The 27,067-nt window shown below is 33.6% G+C and overlaps 1 protein-coding gene across 3 annotated transcripts; it reads left to right on the forward strand.

Moving 5' to 3' along the window:
- The first annotated feature begins 2,714 nt into the window (after window positions 1-2,714).
- LOC139093737 (protein odd-skipped-like) lies at window positions 2,715-8,959 on the forward strand. Of its 3 annotated transcripts, none has more exons than XM_070644566.1 (4): window positions 2,715-2,829; window positions 6,188-6,228; window positions 6,950-7,706; window positions 7,780-8,959. In XM_070644566.1, exons 3-4 carry the CDS (start codon window positions 7,006-7,008, stop codon window positions 8,123-8,125), a joined length of 1,047 nt encoding a protein of 348 aa, XP_070500667.1. In that variant the 5' UTR covers window positions 2,715-2,829; window positions 6,188-6,228; window positions 6,950-7,005; the 3' UTR covers window positions 8,126-8,959. The 3 variants fall into 3 exon arrangements, with proteins under 3 accessions (XP_070500667.1, XP_070500666.1, XP_070500665.1); XM_070644565.1 differs by having other exon boundaries at window positions 2,762-2,829; window positions 5,911-6,228; XM_070644564.1 differs by lacking the exon at window positions 2,715-2,829 and having other exon boundaries at window positions 2,877-6,228.
- The last annotated feature ends 18,108 nt before the right edge of the window (window positions 8,960-27,067 follow it).

Consider the following 27,067-nt stretch of genomic DNA (forward strand, 5'->3'; position numbering starts at 1 on the left):
CATTAAATAGCAATTGCAATAAAGATAAGACCACACTACCTCTTAATTAAAGCTCATCTACCGAAACAAGCACAAAATTGTTCCTCAACTGAGTTGTGAATAAATATAATTCATAATTATCGCATCATATTCAGTCATTTTATTAGCTTCTGTGTGCGAGTGAAATCAGTTAGTATGTGAATAAGCATCTGGTATGATATGGTCGACAATTATCAACGATTTATAGTTTTGTGTGACATTTTTATGTCTCATTTCACACCTCTAAATGTAAAATCATTGTTAGATATTTCGCAAAAAAAAAATTTCGTACATCGAAAAAGATTTGACGAGGATGACAATTTGTTTATTCATCACACTCAAAATAAGTGTTAAATTTGATATTTTTTTTAACGTTAGCGCACATCACACATAATTTCAACGTCAGTCAAAAAAATTATATATTTTTTCTTCTTTCGCGTTTTTGTGTCGGCAAGATAGTTTTGATCATTAACGTGAAAAAAAATGAAATAACATACGAAAATATATATTTTTCATCAAATAGACACGATGTCGGCGAAAAGTCATAGAACATCAAAAAAATGAGTAAGTCAAGACACGTCAAGAAGGTGGGCGCATACGTGTTTAGTTTGTGACGTGCTGATAATGAAGAAATGAAGCAATAAGTTTGTCTCTTTAAATCATAAATTATTGTTGTTCACACATGCGACAGTCTTATCATGCTTTTATTGGAATATTAGACTAGATAATGGTAAATTTTTAGGTAGTCAATTTTTGAGTGAATGATGTATTTTTTCAGGGATTATTTGGATTTTGGGATAGGTTGAGTTAAGGGGTCAAGGGTAGAAGGGGTTGACATTCAGATGTTATGAACAAGATTCGTCATTTTGGTAAGTTTCTACGAGACAAGGCCCAATCTGAAGCTTGCTGTAAATTATTGCAATCCCTACAAAAAAATTGCTTCCTTTCAAGCACTTCTGGGTTCCGTGGTTTTCTAGAATGTAGGTTTTTAAGAGTACTTACTTACGTCGCTAGTCATGCAAATCAGCTGTGATCCATGGCTTCTCTTTGTCGGTGTTTGAAGCTGGTTCTATCGTTGGATGCTCTTTGTCTGTTACCAATACTAAATGATATACACTGTCTCTATCAACAGGCTCTTCTTAAGAGTTTCATGTCCGTTTGCCATCAAATTACTCAAATTTTGGATTCCGATCCTTAAAATCCAACTTTGGAGATGATATAGGCTTACGTGGATGAACAACGATCACTTGGCAAGAGGCTGTTGATTGAGTAAGTATTATCATTGATTTTGGACGGAAGCTAGCGATAGAGTCAGCATAAGGCGCCATCTAAAGGCATCCATCAATCAAAATTGATTAGTACAGCCAGTAAAGTAAGTAAGCAATTAGATTCTTGACACTATAAAACCACCAAAAATCACAAACCATTCCCCCTCAAAATTCATGTCCAAAAATCTCTCAACTCCAAACATTTTTTCCGCGAAAACAATGCAAACTCTTTGTCATCAATTTCTTTATTTTTATCCGTATGACAAGTTAAATAGCTCTTGTTTGATGACAAGCCTTATAACTAATTTTATATCACCATATTATCAGGAACTGAAGGCGGCATGATAAGAAATTAAAAGTAAAGAATATTAAATTTTTGGTAGCAATTTTTTTTTTTTCTTTTTTTTTTTGCTTTCGTATGTTTAAAGTTCTTATCACATCAGACAAATAATACCGACCGATGTTCTATATCTACTTGATATAAAAAATAAAAATAAAAAATATAATTTATAGTTTGATTATTGAGGTCTTTTGAAAGTAAGCAAGAGCTTTAAGTCATCGCGATAACAACATGATGTGCTGTTGTGTGAATGTTATGGATATATGATATGGTGCGCATTTTTTTGTATGAGGGAATTGCCTGACAAGGAACATAATCATGAGTATGGTTACTAAATTGAGCATGCTCAATCGTATCAATTTTGTATGCATATAAGCACGTTCATTTAGGTGACTAAGCTAGGGTTAAATTGATTGGCGGGCGTGCTAAGCATGAAGGTGCTTTGGTGCTCGCCTTTAATCTCTTACGATACTCCAAGGTGGTTGCTACCCGTCCAAAATATCACAAAACTATTGTAGACTTAATGAGGTTCATGCTGAGGTCCATGTTGAGGTTCATGCTGAGGTCCATGTTGAGATTCATGCTGAGGTTCATGCTGATGTTAATGTTGAGGTTCATGTTGAGGTTCATGTTGAGGTTCATGCTGAGATCCATGTTGAGGTTCATGATGAGGTCCATGTCGATGGAGCCGTTGATATTCCTTGGTACACTCGATTAATCATTCCAGTAAAACAGTGTCTTCATCATCCTAATCAATCTTAACCTCATTCTCAGCCAAATCCCTAGTATCACCCCCAATCCGACAAACCAACATCAATTACTCACCATACTCATCCAACTAGCAACACTTCCCCAAAAAAATACGTTAATAAATAAGCAATTGAAGCTTAAAAACTCGTGTTTGACATTTTACTGTCACGAACGAAAAGCGCGCACCAGTAAGAATATGATTATCATGGATGGCTTAATAAACCATTAAAAATACAATCAAAAGATATATTTGAAGGAAAAAAAAATATTCGATCGATAAAAGCATTATGATATCTCAATAATTGCCTCATTTGGAATTAAAGTATCAAAATTAATGTACACAAAAAAAAATATCTACAATCAATAAGCTTTATTTAGTTTTGTGAACGGAAAAGTAAAGTGCTTTACAGAAGTCAGTTATTAGGTTTTGATTGAATAGACGTGGAAAGAAAGGTAAATCGATCAATCATAATTAACATCAAGCTTTGATTTCGTTCCGTGAGTTCTAAAATCAATTTAGACAAAAAATTCATTTTTGGTGCTTCCGTTTTTATCAATTTTCAAGTTGTTGTGGCGATCAATTAATTTTTTTTCGGTGGATTTCAATTAATTTTATTTTGGGTTTTTACGTGCAATTTGTTGTACATTTTGATGAATTAGTGCGCAAATAGAGACTATGTATTAATTGGCAATATTTCAGATGATGTTTGATAGAGGTTCTTGTCGGCAAAAGTTCAATTGATTTCAATTCGGTGGAAAAACAGTTGTTTATCACTTTTACTACCTTTTTGGTGAAATAGATTGCAAAGTCACTTGAAAAATTTTTTGTCTTTATTGTCTTTAATCTTTGTCTTTTTAATGAAAATGATGAGAAAATGGAGGATTTTTTTTGTTGTGGACTTAATGACAATTTTGTCAATGTGATTTCACACTTAGGGGTTGTTAACTTGTTGCGTGCCCGAATGGCACTTGGCATGAAAATTGCCAAAAATCCGAAAAACCGAAATGAGGCCGGATTTCATGGAAACTAGCCTTATGTCAGAGTCACGCATAACTTAGACCGTAATTTTGTTCATTTTTACGCCGTGTGCTGTCCACGTAACGCTTTTGAGGCCGAAATCGAGACCAAGACGGGGATCGAGGCTACGGTGGAGACAAAACACAAGACTTGGACCGGTTCCGTAAACGAAACAAGGAGCGAGACCGATAAGAGTACCGAAACCGATATCGAGACAGGAACCTAGAAACGGACCAAGACGCGAATCGAGACCACGATGGGGACCGAAAACAAGACGGGAACCAATACCAAAACCGACACAGGGACTAAAACCGAGAGTAGTACTGAAAACGAGACATAGAATACAAGGAAGCTAATTCTCGATTCTTGTCGTTACTCAATAACTGAACAACCCCTTACCAGAATATTAACTTCACTGTCCCATCATCATTCCTTACTGATTCATATGCAAGATAAAAAGACTTTTTATTAAACCTATAAATCAACTTTTTTTTTGTTGTTGTCAAAAAGTATTGTACCACTAGTGTGTCGTTCTGTATCTTTCTGTTGTTAAATTTTTTTATTATTTCTGACAGAATTGATTGTTCCATGTCAATAATTTGGAAAATATTGAAAATTCAGAGGCTCTCAATTTATAAACAGCTTATTGTGTCCTTTGTGTTGACAAAATAGGGGCGAACTGTAATTTTATTGAGTGCATTTTATGGAGTTGTTGGGTAACTGAAAGGCTGTTAAACCTGTTGATTGGAATTTGGCTTCTTAGAAGTGTAAAAATGTTGTTTGATTTTTAAGGGAATCTTGATTTTAATTGGGAATTTAGAGTTGAAAATGGATTTGTTTAAGAAATATTTAAAAGCAGATAAGGCAAGAATCACAAATGATTTGTACGGTCAGGGTAGTTAGTAAGGAATAGAAAATTTACAGAGCATTGAAGCACAGCTCAAAGTAGATTAGAATTTGATATGAAAATTAGCAATTTGGGCGACATAAATGCCAAACTAACAATTTAGATGTGCTTATAACTCACATGACAGAGATTTCTTTATTTATGATGCTCTGGTATTGGCTTTTCCATACAAAATCCACACCAACTTCGAGTACTGGATAGAAATAATCAGTAATTCTTGGGATTATTCCGAGAACCACACCGTAATCTGCTATGTCTTCGCGTTTATGACAAGATGACTAACAGCACCATGACAGCTGATTTTAATCTATTCTTACACAATTTGGTATCCTGTATATTAATAAACTAAAATTCCTGTCAAATTTTGATGGATTTTTCACAAATTCCTTTTCAAATTTCTAATCTGCTTGATTTCCACAAATAAACAAAAATTATTTCCGTTCCACACTTCAATCCAAAAAGCCACAAAACCCGCTATACAAATTACAATAATCTCCAAAAAAAAGTACAATCCAATCAATCATATCCATTACACATTTTACAAAATAATCAACAATATTTTAGACATCATGTAACTGAACATCAATGTACATTAAAGCAAAAATCATGTCAATGATAATTTTTTCCGGTAGCAAAAGAAGTTCAATTTTTATTTATATATTTTTTTGAAGATTTGCCGACATCCAACAACAAAACGGTCGAAAAAAAGTAAATCTTAATCAAATTTTATTGCCCCCCTTTTTTTTATTTAATGCATAAAAGCACAAGAAATATAAGTAAACAAGGATTGTCTAAAATATTTTGTTGTTATTATTTTATTATCCTCCCTTTAAAATATCCATTACAGTACTTGCTAATATGAAGACATGCGCAGTATTATTGCCCATATAACCATCTTTATTCAATACATTACAGTATATTTGTTTGTGTATTTAATAATAAAAGGTTCATGAGACCTTTTTTTTTATTTTCTCTACCTACCAGCTATATAGCTGCTCAACTATGCGAGGTAAAGAAAAAAATATGGGCGGGATTTAAGCGAAACATACATTGATAAGTAGCTGCACATGTGTGAGTGCATGCCCATTTGTCCCTCAATAGAACATGTACATGTATCTATTTTATTTTATGTCTGTCTATTATTATTGCTGTTATTCGTTTATTTCTGTTTTTGGGGGATATGAAATATACTCAATATAGGCATATTATAGTTTAGTCTTTCAAATAACATAGACAACAGCACATTGTGTGTCAGAGACACGAGAAAATAAAAAAAATTATTTTATACTTTCTGCCTTCATTTGTGTGTAGAAAGAAACGAAAGAAAAGTAAAAAAGAAGAAGAAGAAAATAAAAAAACAGAACACAGAAGTTGAAGTTACTTCCCTAGAAGTATTTGATAGTAGCAAATCAGTTGATATTTTTAACTTGTTGTCTAAACATCTCTATAGTGTAGACACACAGCGAAGAAAAAAAAAAATTAGAAAAAATTTTACGTACGGATCTATCTCCTCTTCTTATTTCTCATTCCTTCAACAACGTGAAAAGACGTGGATATTTTTTTTTTTTTTGGAGATTATTAATCACAGTTAAAGGAAATTTATCTTCAGTTGCGCTTTTTATGTGGATGCAAAGTTTAAAAAATATTATAATGCAAAAAGAAGTGGAACTGGTTTAAGCCAAAAAAAAAATATAAAAAAATAAAGTGAATTTTATTGAAGAATTTTGAGAATTCCATTGGAACTAACGATGTTACATTAATTTACAAAAAAAAATTAAAAGTGAAAAAAGTGTAAAAGAATCACGGAACAGAACTTTGTTTGAACTTTTAAGAAAAATATATAAAAAAAAAATCATGTCTTTAAAATCATCATCATCATCTTGCAGTGATATCAGTATTGATGAAATTCGATCTCGTGAAGAGACAGGTATGTTAATGACCCGAAATGAAATTCTTTAAATTCTTTTGGATTTTTAATCATTTTTTGTTGGACTTTAAATTGAGGGTTCGATGGCTTTTTACGGGATGGGTTTGGAATTTTTTATAAAAAATTTTCAAATTCCTTAAATTTTTGAAATTTCAAAGCAAAGTTCAGAAATTCTTAAAATTCTCAAAAATTTTGGAACTAGACATTTTTCCAAAATTTCTCAAATTCCTACAATTCAGCACAAATTCCCAAAAAAATTCCAAAAATCCCAACTTTCTTCAAATTCCCGTCGATACTTTTTCACACCTAGTCATGCAAGCAATTTAAAAAAAATAATTTCTAAGCACATACACATGCCTGCAAAAAACTCAACTTTGCCGTAGGGAAAATGAACATTTTCGCATTACTTCTTTCATTACCCAACTCAAGCTCTCACAACAAACAATATTTACAAATAAATTCATATCCACAACACTTTAATTTGCGGCGTTGAGCGGACCATTATCATCTGCCACACACAACTTCTTCTTATTATTCGCGAACAAGAGATTTTGTTGAAATCTTAAGGTATTGTGGGAATTTAAATCAGTGCTTGATCTTGTCTTGAATAAAATTTGCATTTTAAATATGAAAGGAACTAAAAATTGATTAAATTCCAATAAAACTCCAATTCCATTAAAAATTCAACATTAACTAATCAATTCCATCAATTCATCCACAGAATATACAACAGAATTTCCAACAATCAAAGAAGAGCCACAAGCGACAGCCTCACCAATGCTAACGCCACCTCATACACCAACGGAAGACAACACAATATCACGACATCATCAAACGTCATCAACATCATCCTCATCATCCGCCTTTTACGAATCAATGGAGTCAATGAAAAGCGAGTCAAAACAGTCAATCAGTGATGGTGGCAATTATCAACATCACTTTTATCATGCTGCTGCTGCACATCCAGCATTTACAGCACAAAGAATGTGGCAACAAAATACAGCACATTTACCATTGGCTGCTGCAGCCGCTGTTGTATCAACAACAAATTCACAACCATCATTACCACATGCTGTTCATCCATATGGTGCAATTGCTTCATATAATCAAATGCATCAACATCATCATCCTCATCCGCATCAGCTTCCATCGACAGGACCTACAAGTGCATCTGCTCAACATCATGCTGCTTTAATGAGTCAATGGATACGTAGTGCTGCGATTTATCATCAACAAATGCATCATCGTGGTTATCCTGATTATCAGCGTCTACCATCAGTAGCACGTAATGCATTAGGTCCATTAAAAATGACTGGAACGGCAGGAACACGTCCAAAGAAGCAATTTATTTGCAAATATTGTAATCGACAATTTACCAAATCATATAATTTATTGATTCATGAGAGAACTCACACCGATGAGCGTCCATATGCCTGCGATATCTGCGGAAAATGTTTCCGACGTGCTGATCATTTAAGGTGAGATTTAAAAAAAATTATTTGAATATAAATATTTTGAGTACTAATGTTATTTCTTTATATCCATCAACAGAGATCACAGATATATTCATTCCAAAGAGAAACCCTTTAAATGTACGGATTGTGGCAAAGGATTTTGTCAATCTCGAACATTAGCCGTACATAAAGTGACACACCTAGAAGAGGCACCACACAAATGTCCCGTCTGTAATCGTAGCTTCAATCAACGTGCAAATTTAAAGACACACATGCAAATTCATACAAATGGCGGTGAAGAGCAATCATCAACAGATCCAATTTTGGATTTATCACAAAAGTCATCAACACCATCGCCACACAAGATTCATACAAATCAAACTGGTAATATCATAAATAAGAAACCACTTGGATTTTCAATCGATGAAATTATGAGACGATAAAATGACACAAAACGAAGTTAAAGAAGAATTGAAGAGAAGAAGTAAATCTGACATGACACACACAAGAAGATTTAAAAAACGAAGAAAATAAATAAAAGTAAATATATTGATGTTCCTTTTTTAGCAAAAGAGAAGTAAAAGAAAGCGTCGACATTTGTGTTTGAGGGCATAAAGTAAAAAAAAAGAAGAGATTTTTTTTTGTTACCTTTAAAAAAAAGTTCATGAATTGTATATAAAAAAAATAAATCCAAAAATGTAGAAATGTGTAAGCCAAATTAGCACTTCCACAAGATAAACTCTCGATGTACATGAAGAAGGTATAAAAAAAATTAACAAGTATGATAGTCACCATATGAGGATGACTAAGGCGCATTTTTTTGTGTTGAGAGCTTTGGTCAACTTATTAAGAAGCTAGACATGCATAATTGCAGTTCCAAAATTGTTTATTTAATTTTTTTATAGTTTCAATGGCAAGACTGATATTAATTGTTAATTTTAACTCTCTCTGAACCGCCCCCATTACCAACTTACTTCCAATGTGTATGAATTTACTATAATTTAATCAGCCAAAAGTGACCAAAATTATAATTATTGTAAATATATTATTTTATTACTATTATTTTAATTGTAAATGAATTGACTATAATTTTAAAATTTAATGTAATTTTAATTTGATCTCAAAAAAAAAGATGAAAGTCGCGTGCCGGACCGCGTATGTATGAGAGCTCCATTTCCACTAATTGTAGAAATATTAAATATATACAAAATTGATGTAAAATATGAAAAAATAAATGCAGGATATATTCAAAGAAAATTTAAAAAAATTAAATGAAATTTTATGATTTTTTTTTTATTTGAAATTTTTAATTTGTTTTATTTCAGTTTGTATGAAGGTTTTAGGGAATTTATATGTTTTGTAGAATTATGCTGGATCTTTTTGTCAATTTTCTCAAGCCAAAGCTCGAAATTGACTAACATTGACGACTAGACTTCATTTAATATTCTAGTTGATTATTGTCTCTGTTGAAAACCAATCAGAGTAGATTAAGTGGTGACTTTTTGGAAATCCTGTGGCTTTGATTTCAATTTCTTAGCGGCATCAATTTAAAGGCATTTAAAGTTAAAAAGTCGAAACACAAGATGCTTAAAAGTTCATATTTTTCAATTAAAATGATTCAAAATTAGCCATCATGTAGTTGTTAGTATTTCTTCACGTCTTGCCGTCAATACGAAGATGTAACGAAGCTCAGGCAAAAATATTGTGCTGCTCGGGATAGTTCATGATCCAAACATTATCTTGAATATGAAAACTAACAAGACAACAGCATGCAATATTTGCTAAGATACCGGTGAGTCACCGTAATAATGGTTAGACACAATGTTGCCCTGATGACACCCTGACGGCGGATTTCGACCTATTTTAACAGTAAAAAACGCAATTCGCCAAATTGTGCTGCTTGGAAAATTGATTAAAAACACTTCATTTTATTTCCGCTTTATCAACTTTCTACGTTTCATAATGATCAATAGAAACTTGTCATCATCACTGTCTTCCATTATTTTGTTGATCGAACAGATCAATTGTCATTCATGGACACTATTAGATGACGTCTGAAACTGACTCTTTCAATTGTAAATTTCCCCCAATATCCAATACCAACTTCAATCCTATCTCTATCAACAGCTTAAGTTAAAATTTAATTTCAATAATTTTTCAAGCATTCTCAAAAATCATTTCTCACATCACAATCTCAATGACTACTTCCAACAGAAAAAAAAAGTTCATCGCGTGACAAAAAATCTTTAAAAAAAATTTAAACACAATTTAATTTTGAATCCCCTTAAACTTCACCATATGCGACTTATATTATTATGATCGTCAAATAATCGTCTTCAAAAATTGGGTCAGAGTAATAAAAAGTTTGAACAACTGTAACACGATTTTCCGATTGTTATTTTTTGTATTGGGTAAAAGTTTTATTAGAGACAATTATTGGAATTAGGGATGTGATTTGGAAATTCAAAATTAATTAAAATTTGATAGTAGGTTTGGGGATTTTATGACTCATGTAGTAAATGTTCATTAAATTGCTTTATTGATTTTAATATTGTGTCTTTTAGGGACTTTGAAGGACAGTCTGAGGTAGAACTTACTTATCAACTTTCTTTGGCTGGACGTACAGATCAGCTGTGGTCCATGGCTTCTCTTAGTTAGCGTTTGTACCAGACTCCATCGCTGGCTGCAGTCTGCCAATTTCCAAGACCAAATGCTGCACTGCCTCTATCAACAGCTTCATTGAAAGAGTTTCTCTCGTCCTGGAGAAGGATGACTAAATTTATATGGAGTCGAAAATCAGTTGATTCGTCTTCTTTCTGCGTACTAACTTCACGAATAGAACAAATTATGATAATAGATCAATGACGTGAATCTGACTTGGTATCTTATTAGATTCATATCAAGCACTCGATTTGGCATAAATCCGACACCATGTCAACCTGTGATCAATTTTTGGTCAATTATATGATTTATGCTATTCAAGCAAGCTTCTAGCAAGCTTTTGTCCCTTAAAAATCATGAAAAACTCCATTAAAAAATCCAACAATGCCTACAAAACTCTAAGAACCAGTTAAGAATACTCAAAACTTCAAGTCAACCTAAAAACAATGTGAGAAAATCAAGAAACTAATTAAGTTATCATTGACAGAGAGTTTGTTAGTAAATTAGAGTGAAAAAATCATCAAAAAAACACGAAAAATCATTAAAAAATTAAATTAAAGTCATTTCAACTTTCCACATCGTCACTTCCAGCATATACAACAATGTTGAAGAAATAAGTGAGGTGAATAAATGTAAAATGTATGTAAAATTATTGAAAGAATTTATTAAACGTAGAAAAAGAAATGAAAACAAAAATAAATAAAAAAAGGTAGATGAGAACTAAGATATTAAATTACAAGCCTAGATGTTCCTAGATCCAAGCAAACTCAAGCATATAAGTTTCACAAGTAAGTGTCTAAAATGGTAATTTATATTAGGTCACGGCTGCTACAGCACAGAATATTACTTTTAATAACACAATGTCATGCAAGCCGTATGGTCATTTGGGGAATCATGAAGCTCTTCCTACCATTTAGTTGATGAGAATTGAATGTGCTACTATACGGGGCACTGAATATATTTAAATAGGAAGTATCATTTTTTGACATTTTCACTGCTACTCCTGTCAAGGAAGTGAATTAAATTTGCATATTGTTGTAGTTTGTGCAAATAAGGCTCTGGAGGAATTAGTCGTAACTTTTCATTAAATTGACTTTGAGGTAGATTTTATCGAGAGAATGTGAGTTTGACATGCACATGTGTAATATTTTAGTTCAAATCCTATCCATATACCTGGCAACATGATATCATCAAAAATCCTGATTTCTTCAAAATTAATAATAAGTTCATGTCTCCATGTCATTCAGCCAAAAAAAAAATTGAATCTGCAAATAAATCTGCAAATTAAAAAGTCTCAAATTTCAAATGCGGTTAGCCAGTGTCAATGTTATATATGCAGATGAATATTTTAATTAAACTTTATTGATTGACCTCCATGTTTCACTTGTGATCATGTGCCTGAATATGGTTTGGGTAGTTGTTAATGTGCTTGGGAGTTGAGCTGGATTTGGCTAGATTTGGCTACGCAGTCTTGTATCTTTGATAGTCTGTAGGCTTTTATTTAGTAGGAATTGATTAGATTTTACTAGTCTAAAGTGCACTTTGATTGAGGTTGGTTGAAAACTAGTCTGAAGTTAATATGCTTTGAGTAGTCGTTGTTAATCCAGTCCTGTTTGCATTCTGTTGCTTTCTTTGTACTTGTTGTGTTTGGAGATGGTAGGTCGTAAATCTTAGCCATTTTTATTCTACTTGTGAAGCTGCCATCCCTTAAGCTGGGTTTGGATAGGCTTTTATCTTTTCAATTACATATCCCAGCACAGGGTCAGCCGTCAGCGATGCATTTAGTGGTCACAGCATATACCGAGCGAGAAGGTATACAATTAACATTTGGTAAGCTTCGGAATCAGACTTCGGCTTCTCCTATTCCCCAGAATGTAGACTCTTGACCGTTGGCCAGCTCAGACCAACATTTAACCAAATCAGACTATGTCTTCGTCAATTTCGCTTAGTTTCTGCCCAGCTTCTGTATATCTGATCTCAAATAGAGCTTCTTTGGACTAAAATATTCACTTAATTCTAAGTTTAAATTTAGAAAAATTACATCAATTGAAAATCAGCATTATCTACTCAAATATGTCAATCTCAAGTTACTAGAAGACCTCAAATTTCCATTAAAAATTCACTTTATCAACCAACTTCAACAATCAAATAGGCGCCTAAATTTTGACAATTTCAAAGGTGTGACAATCATAACAACCTCAAGTACTGCTCCAATCTCGAATCCCAGCTTTTGCACAGATATATTTTATTTATGATTTTTGACACATGTACCATAAATCATCTCACAAGATTATCAAAGCCATTTCTCATACAAAACTGCGTGGCTGTTGATAATGGAAATTTAATTAGGCTACCGTATTTGAACAATTTTTTTTTTCTCGCCCTATAAATTGAACAGCAATTGATGATCCGATCGACACCAAAAACACTCACAGTAGTCATAAAAATTCTTCATTTTTTTACGTTAAAAAAGTACAAAAATTTCTTATCGAATTTTTGTGATAAGATTCGTAAATTATTAGCGACATATTGCGGCATGTGTGATAGAAAATTGACAATATTTTCCTGTGTAGCAATTTGTATTTTTTTTTTTTCATCGGAATCACCATCATTAAGTTGTCATTTCGATAATTTAAGGGCAATTTTCAAACTTTCAACTTGTCAGTCACAAAAACCTTTTTTTATTGATTTTACTAATAATTTAATCATAGCTTATAGAGTAAGGAATTGAAGCTTCCTTCGATTCCAATCTGGTGGCAATTTCAGCTTTGGGTTCCTTTTCGGATGTCAAAAATTATGAATGAATTTATGATGATAGACATTCATAAATTATTGCTGATTTGATAAAAAGATGAAATTATTATTTTTGGGGAGGATGAAATTGGTCAGGCAGAAACGGCAGTCTAATTGCAGGAAGGCATAATTCTCTATTTCCAATAAAATATAGCTTCTATAAATGTATTGATGATATCTGAGATGCAGGAAGATTGTCGATATTTTGACACATTGTCTTACTTATCAAGCCTCAAATGCGTCCATAAAGTCATCCAGCATGAATCATCAAACTGAATCCCAAACCAAACCTCCAAAATTTTTAAGGTCTACAACAATAAATCGGTGGATATTGATGAGCAATAGAGAAGTGAAACCTACAATTAGAATGATTGATATTTCTACAGCACTTTTTGTGTATGGGAACCACGGCAACAATAAATTTTATATCGTCGTCTACTCTTTGGGATTCAAATTTTTTATTTTCTCAAAAAAACATTCCAAAAAAATGTTGTGTGTGAGACCAATCAAGTCCCTCAAATTGCATTTCAATAATTGCCTTCAATTAGTTTCACTGGAAATCTGTGTTTGATATTAAAATATATTTTTTTCTAGAAATGAAATAAAAATATGCAATCAACTTTCAAAGATTGAGATCAATTACAGTCGAAAAAAGGGAAAAACAATCAATCAAACTTTAAGATTTAACTGTGGGGAAATAAAAAATGAAATTTGTGTTTTTTTTTTGGCTATGTGAAAATAAATATTTGAGACAAAAGCAGATTTGAGGCTGATTGAGGTGTTGATTGGGGCTGTGGCATGGATAGGTGGAACAATTTTATAGTCTAGCCATCGATTTTTGTCGTGATACTTTTATTGGAGATTGATTTAAGTGACATTATTGGATTTAAGTTCATTGAGCACGGGGAAAGTCATCTCGAGTAGATTCGGATCTATAGAGAGGCTGAGTCGACTTTGAGCTCTGATTAATCAACAGTCCTGAAATGCACAAAGAGCAGAATGGGCGAAAAACCCGACTTTAGAATATCGTGGCTCTGGTATGAAGCTAGATTCGAAGAAATCCCTTTTTGTTGCATGTGCCTTCTGGGTACTGGACCAAGTAATATTTGCGACAAGATCTGTGTTGCTTATTCCAGCAAAAATTGACACTAATCCACTAAAATTGGCTTAATAATTCATCATTCTCTATATTTAGACCATTTCTAGATATATCCTAGATTTGATCAAGCCTCCTCACTAGTCTCCATCATCTTCACTCCCTCCATCATCCAACACTTGTCCAACAACCAACTCAAACCACAATAAAGCCCTAATTCAGCCACTTATCAACACATTATCTCCAAAAAAATCAGCTTAAAACTCTTTTAATTCATTCATTCGTGTAATTTGAGCCAACGATACTCAACATCCATACACATAAATGCACATATTGGGTAGGTGAGCATATAATCTCATGACATCCAAACAGCCAAATGGGAAAGCTGAGAATTGCGTGCTAATAATTTAAATTTTATAAATCAATCATGATGTCTATTTTTTTCCGAGTCGTCTTAAAAGAAGAGAGACGATTGTGAGGCTTGTATTCATCCATAATTGTCTCTGATTATACATGAAGATCGTTTTTAGCTAGAAACTTATCGCGCCCACTCGACCGGCTATATTGTGTGCTCTTTAGCAATAACAAATTATCAGATATAAAAATAACATTTTATACCGTTTATGCTGGCGATTTTTTGTAGCCAAAATTGGTCCCGAATACAGCGTATATGAGAAAGAAGAGACGATTGCATGTCGTGGCTTAATTTTCCGATTAAAGCTCATTCAAATGATTATCATTTTATGGGTACGCTTTTGCTGCTTGCTGATTATCATTATTAAAGAAATTTTTTTTTTATATGTAGGCATTCGCTCTATTATTATTCGCATGAAATGAATGCAATTCCAGTGAATTGTGATTTACTTGACTTGCTTGGAAATCTAATTTTCGGTTATTATTGATCGATGGCTTGATACATTTTATTCTGGGATGATTGATGATGGTCTGAATGGTTCAGAGTCTCAGATGTTGATGGTTTATGAGTATACAGCTAGTGAGGAACTGCAATTGCATCAGAAAACGTCGGAAATGCACATATTTGTCTCATACGATAGTATATAGCCAGAGTTAACCCAAAAAATTAAAAAATCCAATTCATCGAACACCCAAATACCAAATTATACCTAAATTCCTTATCAATCACATCACCAGCCATCCCTAAAATAAATCTCAATTTTCTCACGCGAATTCCATTTCGCATATCAACTCGTATGCCTTTAATAAGTAGGTGTCGGAAGCTAAGAAAAATATTTAGTATCAAGCTCATGCGACGTCGATGATGATGAAGATACCAGCAATGCTTACACATGACCCAAATAGTTTCGGTGGGATTCGAAAAAAAGAGTTGGATATATAAATCGAGTTAAAAATGCCAAAGGCGGGTCAAACAACTGAGATTCACATTATTCTCTCATTTCTCTGTTTGAAGCATAAAAAATGTGCTTAAATGCGATTAATGTCTTATCCATATGAAAGCCCGCCGGCGCCAAATACAAAAATTATAAACACATATAACACACATACACAAAGCCATATTACAATATAATATTAAGTGCTATGGATGAATAGAGGAACGGGGTATTGTGAAATTAATTTCTCTATAGCACCAGTTTTTACGGGATATAAAAGGATAGATTGTGACCAGCTTTTGTGTGTTGTGGGATAATCGAAATCGTAAATATCCATGCCTTTATGTCCGTCTTCTTCTTCTGTTTCTTCTGTTTATAATTTTTAAATACCAAATTATATGCTTTACATATTTTTATATCAAAAAAAAAATCATAAACTCACCCAGATGGAAATTATTATTTTATGAGCCTTGAAGTAGTGTGAAAATGTTTATGACGAGAATTAATAAGCATATAAGGGGCATGAGATGATCGTGAGGATATACTAAATATGTATGCTTCACAATTACTTTTAATATGGACATTATGACCTAGCTAATTAATATACACAATAAATATTTAATTGGTTAAGCATGACTGAATATTATGACGGTTGTTTTAAGGCCCAACCCTCAATTTATTGAATATAAAGTTAGTTTCTGGGGGTGTCGATGGAGTTGATTTAAATGTTTTTAAAATCAGTTGGATATTTGGAATTGAAATTTCTGGATATTCCTTGAATCTTATTATGATTTATTGATGTACACTGAGACAATACTTCCATCCGACTCATTTGTTAATAGGAAGTCAGACAGAAGTGAATGACAATTGATGTTGGTGATTTAGAGTTAACTTCACTCCAGGCAATACTCTTCTATGCTTGCATACATTGGTGAAATAAAGATACAGAACCTTAGGCTTAGACAGAATGTCAAATTGAATCTGTAATTAGAGAGCCTTTGATCTTACAAATGACATATACCTATCAGGCAAATCATATTACTAAAATACCACTCCGGTACCTAATAGTGGTCTCTTTGTCAGTTAGAGTATGTCTAAATTGGTGAAAGCCAGATTGAGATTCTAAAGTTGACCAAATTCACTGTGTAAATCTGTTTTGATACAGCTAAATGCATTGCTGGTAAATGAGCTTTATGCCGTAATACATATAAATAGCGCAAATTGGTTAATCGGTTTAAAATTCGTTACTTGACTGTCGTAATATTGGTATTGTGCCGGATTTAAACCAAAGCTGACATCGAACGTTCACTAAGGGAGTTAATGGAAAATGCAAGTGACCTCGTCTACAAGGAACAAGCCTTAAAATCTGGTAAGAGTGGTTAGATTCACCAAGCTCCAGAATTTTTCGATTTAGAAGTAAATCGGAGATAGAATTTCGTTTGATTCTCAGAGCGCGAAGTCGACAAACTTTAAGTCGACTGAATTCGACATAAAGTAAGTCTTTAAGTAAGTCGACTTCAAGCTCTGATGAATCTCCAACCAAGAACATTCCTATCTGGGAGTTATAACATTAATTTTCATTCCTTAATGTTTATAAATCACAGCTTCATAATTTCCAACTTCTCTCTTCCCCACAAAAACAACAAAACAAAATCCAAGCACCAAAAGAACTACAGAAAAGGGGTTTCTCCAAATCATTTTTTCTGGTCCATTCCATCCACTTCAGATTCCTCAATATTTATTTTCTCATGATTTTTTTTTTATGATTGAAAAAAATATTTTTGATTCAGCTAATTTAAGTTTCGACTCTGCGAAACGTGCCTCCGTTTTTATTCATAAAGGAATTAACCGACATGCAACTTTATAACTCCCCTCATGGGCATAAAACCCAAAAATTCTCAGTTAGTGCTGAAAATGAAATTGGAATGTGTGGATTATGAAGATTTTTTAATGATCTTTTAATTGCAATTTATATCCATCTTTTTTTTTTTTGCTACATTGTTACACATAATGATGAGCAACAGAACATGTCGATTCTTCATCATTTCCTTTTCCATTTAAAGACACAACAAAACATTCATCAATGTGATGGCAATAGAAACCTCAATCAGTCTTTACTTTATTCTGATGCCGTTATGTCTTGTGGATGCTATAAAAATGGATAAACAACAATCAGCCCACCGTTAGGTCTTGTCGAATGTGATGATGAATAAAAAATAAAAATATAAATTATTATGAGTCAGATTGATGGGAAATAATAAAACTAAATTGAACGCATCTCATGTATATAGAATGCAATTTATATTATCATAAATGGGGAGATAAGTGGAATGATGGATGAGAAGAGGATGGAACTGAATCCGTGGAAGTGGAAGCTTTCTTGAACAGTATGATTTAGTCAATTTCATTATTTTGATGTAGAATTGGGACAAAAATAGCTGTAAAGGTGTCATTAGGACAGAGAGTGTAGCACATGGTATTGGCAATTGACAAAGGGCAGCCAGCGACATAGTCAGTGTCATTAGGCCTCTACATGTCTTGCCATCGATACGGAGTATTTGCGGTGCACTACATGAGTTGCATAATGCACCTAATTGCATTTTTCGACATAAAAATGAGGCGAAATCAGTCGGCATGAAAACGTCAGAAGGAACAATTGCATTTAATTGTTAGGACGGCGGCATATCGATGACATAGCCAAGGAGTTGTGTTATTCGGGCTAAAAACTATATTGTATAGCTTTATTGTAATAACTGAATGTCCGCTTTAACTCTATCAAAATTAAAAACTGTCTATCATACCATAAATGAATCACTCGATTCCGCCCGATTCTCACAATGTTTCAAAACAACAAAAATTAATTTCACAACTCTTCATATCCAAACCGAATATGTGATGATCATAAAACTTTATAATGTATATATACAATTTAAACAGGGCCCATAATTAACAGCGAAAAAAGATGTTCTCGAGAACCTTTTCGGAATCTCTTACAAGTTTTCGTTATTTTTATATTTTTATGAAATACAGACTAATTTTCTTTTGTCTCTAATTTGTGGTTTAGCTACTGACAGTAAATGATTCTTCTAAGTTTATTTAATATGATTTTTATGAAAAATTAAATAAAATTGAAAAATGTATTTCTTGAGGGTATTTTTTGTGGTGCTTTAACGGTAGTTTTTAATTAACTGAGATGGAATCTAGTGTTAATATGAGTTTGGGAATGGAATTTAGAGCTGCTTCCAATTTAACGAAATCCCTTGAAGCGCAATGCAGTTGTTAACCTGAATACAAGAACTTCTGCTACAACTTGTACACTAGAACACTGCTAAGTTTAACATTTTACCATTCAGAAAGTTCACGGTTGATACTGTGCATTGCCTGCAACACCCTTGCGAGTGCCCTTGCGACACCATTTTATATTTTGTCCCCTTTTTAAGTGAGAATCGGGCGACATCGAGTGACTAATTTGTAGAATAATAGACTGTTTCAATTTTTTGGACCAAGACATGGAACAAAACTGAGAAGTTTTTTCCCCAAAATCCTTAGTCATCACTAGGTCAATTTACAGACTGCGCCAAAAATTCATTCCATTCCATTCCAACAAAAAATTCCTTATCCACCGATCATGAAATTTATTTTCATTTATTGAAAATGAATTTAAGCATTAACAAATGTTTATCGATTAAGGCAGGCAAAGAAAGAAGATATGAAGAGAAATTCCTTGAAATTTGATAATCAAATTTATCACCTCACAATTTCTTTTATATTTTTTTTTCTTCATAAACGAAAAACATTCTAAATTAATATTTTGTAATTAAGTAAATTAATCATCACACTTTTCCTTATTTTTTTAACCACATTCCATTAACACTGCCGCAATTTTTTTGTTGTTGTTATTGCCATTTTCAGCTGCTTTCATAAAATAACTTTTTTATCTCATTTATGGCCAATAAATTAGTGTCGTGGGGTGAAAAATAAAAATTAAAATCCTTTAAAAAAATTCTTAAAAGCCACAAAAAAAATTCTTAATTGATCCTCGATCCCTAGATCCAATCAATGAATGTTAACCGCAAGCTGAGCTTCATCTAATATAGAAAAATTGTTAGATTGTCGGTGCTGATGAGGTGTCTAGAGTCATATTTTTTTTTGGTGAGTTATTACCATCAGATGGACATTCAACAGCGAGGAATCGATGAACATTTAACTTCTTTATTTTTCACCTGTCTTCACTGATTATTGAGCGATATCTCATGACTATTGTTTTGGTGAAATGGAAGGGAGATAAAAATGTTTGGTAGAAAAGAGCAGTTTTTTGAATTTAGGATTTGAACGCATTTTTAAGGATGTTTTAGGTGCTTATATTGATGTGGTCCAATTTTTTGGGGAAATAAGGATCTAGATCAGTGGTGGACAACCTATGCGCTTCGGCACACTAGTGTGAAACGCCAAAATTCAGGTTGTTTGGGAATTTTTGTCTCAAAGCCACAGAACCGACGTGATTCTGACTTGCCTGATTTTGGATTCATTAACCTATTCGTGCTATTCAGGTACACTTACTACTTAATCTTTGTTCCGTCGCAATACACATTAGCCTCATATTGTCATCAATAACCTTCAACAAATCAAAAATTCATCTTCAATACCAGCCAATCCGACAAAATTCTCACAATATCCTTTAAATCAACATCCCAAAAAAAACAAGATATCTGCAGCCAAATGCAAGTAGTAGGAGTGCACGCAGTGAAACAAAAGAACTTATTTTTCTCTCTAAAATAATACAATAAAAAAAGAAGAAGTTTAAAGTGTTGATTTTTATGTTGATTTCCTTAGAAAAAAATTCTTTTTCATTTAAAATAATTAATTTCATCACATTATTACGTGAAATGATCGTAACAATAGGGAGTCCGAAATATTTATTTCTCTTTCATTCTATTGTTATGTTTCATCATCGGTCATATAGAGGAACAAAAAAAAAGAGCAAAGAGAAGCATAAATGTGTGTAAGTTTCGATATTTACAAGAATAAATGTTTTAATAACCTCAACAGGCCATGTGTATATGCCTTAAATGAGACAATAGATAGGGAAGAGGGAATCATCAAGGCAGAAAACGGTTTTTGCTGCTGCATCCCTTGTGGATGTTTTGGATGGAATGTTAAAGGGACTGGTATGTGACTTAAGAGTGGAATCTTGATAATCTTGACAATTTGGACCAGATGAGGGTTGGGAGGAGGAAAATCTGGATGAAAAGATATTCAGGAGGTTAGGGTCAACCTCTACCCTTCTTTTTGGGGTCTCTCCTTCTTTCTAAATTCTCTGATCGGACAGATCAATTGTGATCCATGGCTTCCCACAGATGTCACTTAAAACCAGCTATATCGCTGGCTACCGAATGCCAATTCCTGATTCCAAGTGCAAAACTGTCTCTGCTAGTGCATTACGGCTTTGGAGTCTCCAAATTCTTATATTGTCTGGGGTTTTACGAGAAAACATCCGAAAATTGTAAATATGCCTTTACTTGAGACCAAAAAACCCTAAATTTGACTAAAACAAGCTCAAAAATTCCAAAAATTGCTCCTAAAACCTCACAAATTTCTCCTAAGGGTTCCTCACTCTTCCACCATTTAGATAATTCAACAATCAACTCAATTCCATCCCTCGTCGCATCACAATAACTCCGATCTGTTTAAATTTTTCAAAAAAACTAAATTATGGACGTAAAATTTCAGAATCTATTAAGCACATTTCAACGAGCACATTTAAATGGTTGATAATTCCTATGTGAACATTCACATGACTGCCTACCACTTCACAAGCAGCTAGTTTTAATTATGATACGATAGGCAATGCAATGGATTAAAAATTTTTGCCCCCTTTATTTTAGATTATTTTCAGTCGTTCCCTACTGCTTTATTTTCCACTACACTGCTGGCAGCACAAAGCACATTTTTAACACATAATTTAAATAAATAGTAATGTGAATTGTATTTAAATATGTTAAGGTAGAAAAAAATGGCAGAAGTGGAAAAAAAACAAGCAAACCATTTTAATATTTCATGCCATGCTTCTGCCTAATAAGCTGCTAATTAGAATAACAAATTTTCATTTAATGGTTGATGGATGAAATTTATGTACGTGTGTAGTTTCGGCTTGTTTTTTAGTCCCAGTGAGGATTGGTGTTGGTTGGATATTGTTTGTTATTGGTTGGATATTGTTTGGTATTGTTGATAATTTTGGAAGTACTGTAATATACTCCTTATCATTGCTTTAGGATGGAATTTTCTCAGAACTCATGAAAAGAAGCTGTCGATAGAGTAGCACACTTGGAATTCGTAATTGGCAAGCGGTAGCCAGCGATAGAGCGAGTTCCAGGCAATTACTGAGAGAAGCCATGAATCACACTTGATCTGGATGACCAGCGAAGTCAGTAATTAAGGATCTTAGGGATCTTTTCCGTAATGTCATTCACTTAATCCTTAATGCATGACTTTTTTAAGGTTCGATCTAAAACCACAGGCCTGTATTTCCTGCATTTTAAATACACAGGCTTACAACTTTGAGATATACCTTCAAGTACATCCAAGGCAGAAGGTCTGCAATTATTGACGAATATAAGACTGTCTAAGGGATTTTGGGAGTCGTTTAAGCCTTTTTAGAACCACAGGCCTGTATTTTCCTGTATTTTAGATTCACAGGCCTGTAGCTTCGAACTGCACCTTCTAGTTCGTCTAAGGCTGAAGGCCTGCAACTATTGGCGAGTCCTAGCTCATTTTGTCATTTGAAACATAATGGCAGCACATTAGCTTGCATTAGTCTCATTCAAAAGTTAGCAGTCATCCCTTAAACTAGTCCAACAATCTAGTTCTCTACTGCAGAAGTCTCTAAATTCCTAACTGGGCAACTTTCACACACAACAGCAATTCCATGCCACCTTTTTTCCTTATTTTCTAACATTTCATTTCTATTCCTTCTTCCTTTTCTAGATTTAATGCTGAAAAGCTAATAAAAAAAATAGTCAGCCATACTAAAAAGGGCAAGCAAACCATTTCTTTCACCTGCTCTCATAAAAACAACATTTTATCCATCCGCTCACTTTTTTTTGTGACCAAATTAATTTGCCTACTTTATAGTTACTGTCCATGTTTCTGTATTTTTTGTGGTAAGCCTGTAAGCTTACGAGAAGGTGCGATAATCAATGATTTATATTTACATTTCACATGCATACGACGGCGTAAATTTAGATAAAGAAAAGTTCTTCCATTTTTCACTGGAATTGGGTCACATATATATATATTATTTATTTATGTGACAGAATGATGAGGCATGCTCATGGATGACACCTTTATTTAGTGTCGGTTCCGTACGAAAATTTCTCGGAAACAATCCGAAATCGTGATGTGCTTGAGAAATCGGCTTTTCTTTGTAGACTAAGCGACTGATAGTGGATGACTTTTTATGATGCTCACATTACTCACTTCCATTAGTGTTATTATCATCCACAATTACACACCTAGAAAAAAATTTATGAGCACATAGACGAAAAGTCTCGGAAGGTTAGTCATAATCATTCATAAGTGTTAATATTATATCAAAAAAAGTAGTGTGCATCAAAAGTTCCTAGAAATGATGTAGAAGCACTTTTTTCCGACTTTTTATTACTTTATGATCGTTTATTCTTCTTCTCTTCCACTTAAATTGCTACATTCAGTGGAAAAATGTATTTTTTTTATATGTGAACATAACCAGCACATAATAATAATCGTGATAATATGAGCTGTTGCTCTTGTTATACATTATTTCTCATGCCTAGCGAACATGACTAATAACAAATTTCCTATACTTTTTTATTGGAGCTGATTTTGCTGTGAGAATAATAAGGATATTGGTCAGTTTGGAGGTAATATTTATGTTGTTGCTTTGTATGGCTTAGTTGTAATGGGAAATTGTCGATTTCGTCCGTAAAATCCGTCATCAAGCCGGCATGACTCTGCTAAATGACCTGATTCTCTTAATTGCAGAGTCAGACCTGACTCATACCGACTTGCGATTGATTTTTCGACTGTTCTACACCGTGTGTTGTCGAAAAATGTCAATTCAAGACATATTCTATGTAACTACACAGATAGCTAGGATAAAGAGCTAATTATTAACTATGACTCTGATCTTGACCCGCTCTTTGCTATTCAAGTCCCTTTACTATTCAAAATATTGAACATTCGTATCATTAAAAGGAACTATGTCAGCGTCGAAGTCTTTAAGTCTTGATTAACACTAAAATGAGAGCAGTTAAGACCGTAGCCTCTGATCAAGTGATCTAAAATGCCATTTCAAGGGATGCATGTCTAAGATTAGGTCTCTTACTCATTTATTTCGATGGACGTGCAGATCATGGCTTACCTCTATGGCCTCCTTCTTCTATCGCCGGCTTCCGCCTGTCAGTTGCCAATACCAAATGCAATACTGTCTCTATCGACTGATTCCTTCCAGAAAGATTAGGTCTTAATCACCAAAACCTTCTACTCAATTACTGAAATACTAAAAAAATTGAAGATGACACCAGAATTCTTTAGCTTCAAACATCAACTTCTACTTCCATAAAATCGCCAAAAAAACACATTCAGTCCATCTACCAAGCGTGCGCTTCTTTAATTCCTACTCATACTCTAAATTTCTCACTTAATATTTACTTTTATTGCACCCCATGATCATGATCGTACTGCTGAGCCTATCTAAAGACGATAATGTGATAAATTATAAAGTCCATTTTTTTCACTATTTTTTCTCTCTTAACATTTGTCTGACATCACACGATTCCCCTTAGCTCTCTGCCTCACACTCGACTCGAAATGATCTTGTTAACAGGCAATAGTTTCTTGATAAATTACATCATAACTGAAGTGAGAAAATAGTTTTTTTTTATATGAAAAGAATTAATATTGATAGAAGAACTTGTTATACAATTTAGAGCATTAATGTATTATAGCATTTGGAGATTGAACAATAATGCGGAAGCTTGATGAAGTGAAGCTCAAAAGTGTTAATTTTTTTATTACGTTGATTGGAAAATTGAAATTCCTTAACACATACTTATGGATGGATTGTTGGGTATTCTGTGTTAAAACTGGATCTTATGGATGGATTGTATGGTATGCTGTGTTGAACTGGATCTTATAAGTAGCAATGGGTAGTCAAATGGCGATTTAGTTTATAGTAATGATACAGCACCACATAATAGCCAATAAAGGCTCATTTAGTGGCCGATTATGTAAAAAATACTAGAATTTAGCCAGGAGCTGGCCTGATGACACCGCAGCAGCTGATTTTAGCCAATTTCAACTGCAAAACACAACAAAAGCACTCAATTGACATCCAAAACACCCCAAAATCACCACAAAATTCCTTCCTTCAAACTCAAATCCACCAAACCGTCCATATGTTTACCAACTATCCACCAAGAATATTCAGAAGCAAACTGCAGTAATGAAAGAAGGCGTAAATTTTGCTGCAAGCAATTTCGATAAATTCTTTTTTTTTTTTTTGCTTCCATACGTCAATAAACAGTAGTCGCGTGGACTTAATCGAAGATATAAAAAAATGAGTTGATTGATGAGCAATAAATCATGAAAAATTATGTGCATGTGATGGAAATGAAGGAAGCTCGTGTGTAGAAGATGAAGAAGTAGCATAAAGAGCATGCTTATGCAAATTATAGAATTTAGTGGGGAATATAGATTGCTGATTATCACGGAATGTGGAAGGAATTCTGTAGGTTTTGTAAGATAATGTTGCATGAAAGAATTTTGGCAGATGTTGGCTGGCTTTGTTGTGGTATGGGATGGAGTTTGGAGTATATTATGTGATTTAGGGAGTCTGAGCGACAAAGAGTAGGCAAAGGCAGTCTTAATTGACTCTATACATATGAACAAGCCCGAAGAGAATAAGTTGGTTGATCAATCAGCCCTGATCGGCTCTGACTTTGTCTCGGATCAGGTTTAAATCCTGTACATGGCAGATTCACGTCGATCTGGTCCCGTATTCTGGAATGATTCACCAAATTGTGCTATTTGGGATATTCTTTGTCCAAGCGCGTATACAGGGAGGTTGTGGGGTCGAACCCTGATACTAACAATCCACAAACCGAGACAAGACTTCAAAAATTCAAATTCCAAACTAAAGTACAACCAAAAGACTCGAAACCTCAATATCCACAACATCCATCCACTACTATCTCACTCCTATCTCCCCTTAACCTGTAAAATAATTAGTCAGAAGTCTTCCCATAAAACCCATTAAGTAAGTAAAGATCATGATCCTCTGATAACCCAATTGAAGTCTATATTTCCTTATCTGGATGAATCATAGAATTTATTTTTACTCACCTTTTCCTCAATTTCTTCTACATCTTCTTCTTACTTCCAATATCCAACAGACAAAAAAGGTGCATTCAGCCTCATTTGAACGCACAGAAACAAAAAACAAAAGTAATAAAAATTTTTAATTTATAGAATTTTATTTAGGAACAGAATTGAGAACATCATTAATTTGTTGGTGGTATTTTCAAAAAAAGACTGAGAAAAAGAATTTATTATAGACGAGGATGGATAAGATTTCGTATCATCTGGTAGTAAATTTTATTATTTACATTGCCTGTTGTTTCTCTGCTTTTTATTCCTGGTCATGTTTGTTTGGACGCACTCGAGAATACGATGACAATAAATCTGTCACGTTAAATGTGTAGAGATAGAACCGTCGACCGTCACCTCAATTGGATATGAAGAGAGAGAGACATAAAAAGCCTCAACTGCGTTAAGAATGCGGTCATAAGACCCTCAAAAAAAATAACAATTTTCTTTCTCTTTAGATCCTTCTTGTCGCCTTTCATTCGTGTTAACCTTTTACAATTCAATTAATTTGTCTTTTATGTGTGCTCATGAAAAATAACAGATATTTTATGTAAACCGGATAGAGTGCGACAGTGTTCCTTGTGAGGAATTTTGGGATGAATTTCCTGGATGTGTTTTGAATTGGGTACTATGTTCATTAACTGTGCTAACATATATGTGATATGCAAAGACCAAGTGGACTTTATCTTACTCCATATCCCATAGCAGAGCTCGATCTCAACTCAAGACTCGAAATACAAGCACAGAGTTGACATAATCGATTTATGACTTGACAAATATGCTAGAAGTCGACTCAAATCATTTTAAATCCATATAAAATTCGAGTCGACGTCAAGCTCTGTCTCTTTGTTCCAAAATTGATCAAAAAAGGTGGCACATTACATCTTGTGGCACTTCGAGGCACCTCGAGATTCTTGCAAATCTTGCTGTCACCTCTGTGACCCAGTTGTTCCTTAACAATTAAAGTGTGTTGCTCCGTTGTCTTCTTTAATCATTCTGTAACGCGTCGCGTGATTATAAGATAAGTCTAAGGCAGGATATCTGTATCTCTCTAGTATAGGTACGTGAGTTCGATCAGTGAT

Source organism: Chironomus tepperi, unplaced genomic scaffold, assembly GCF_022539635.2.
Source record: "Chironomus tepperi strain 1889 unplaced genomic scaffold, CSIRO-AGI_Ctep_v1 contig_337, whole genome shotgun sequence".
NCBI classification, from domain to species: Eukaryota; Metazoa; Arthropoda; class Insecta; order Diptera; family Chironomidae; genus Chironomus; species Chironomus tepperi.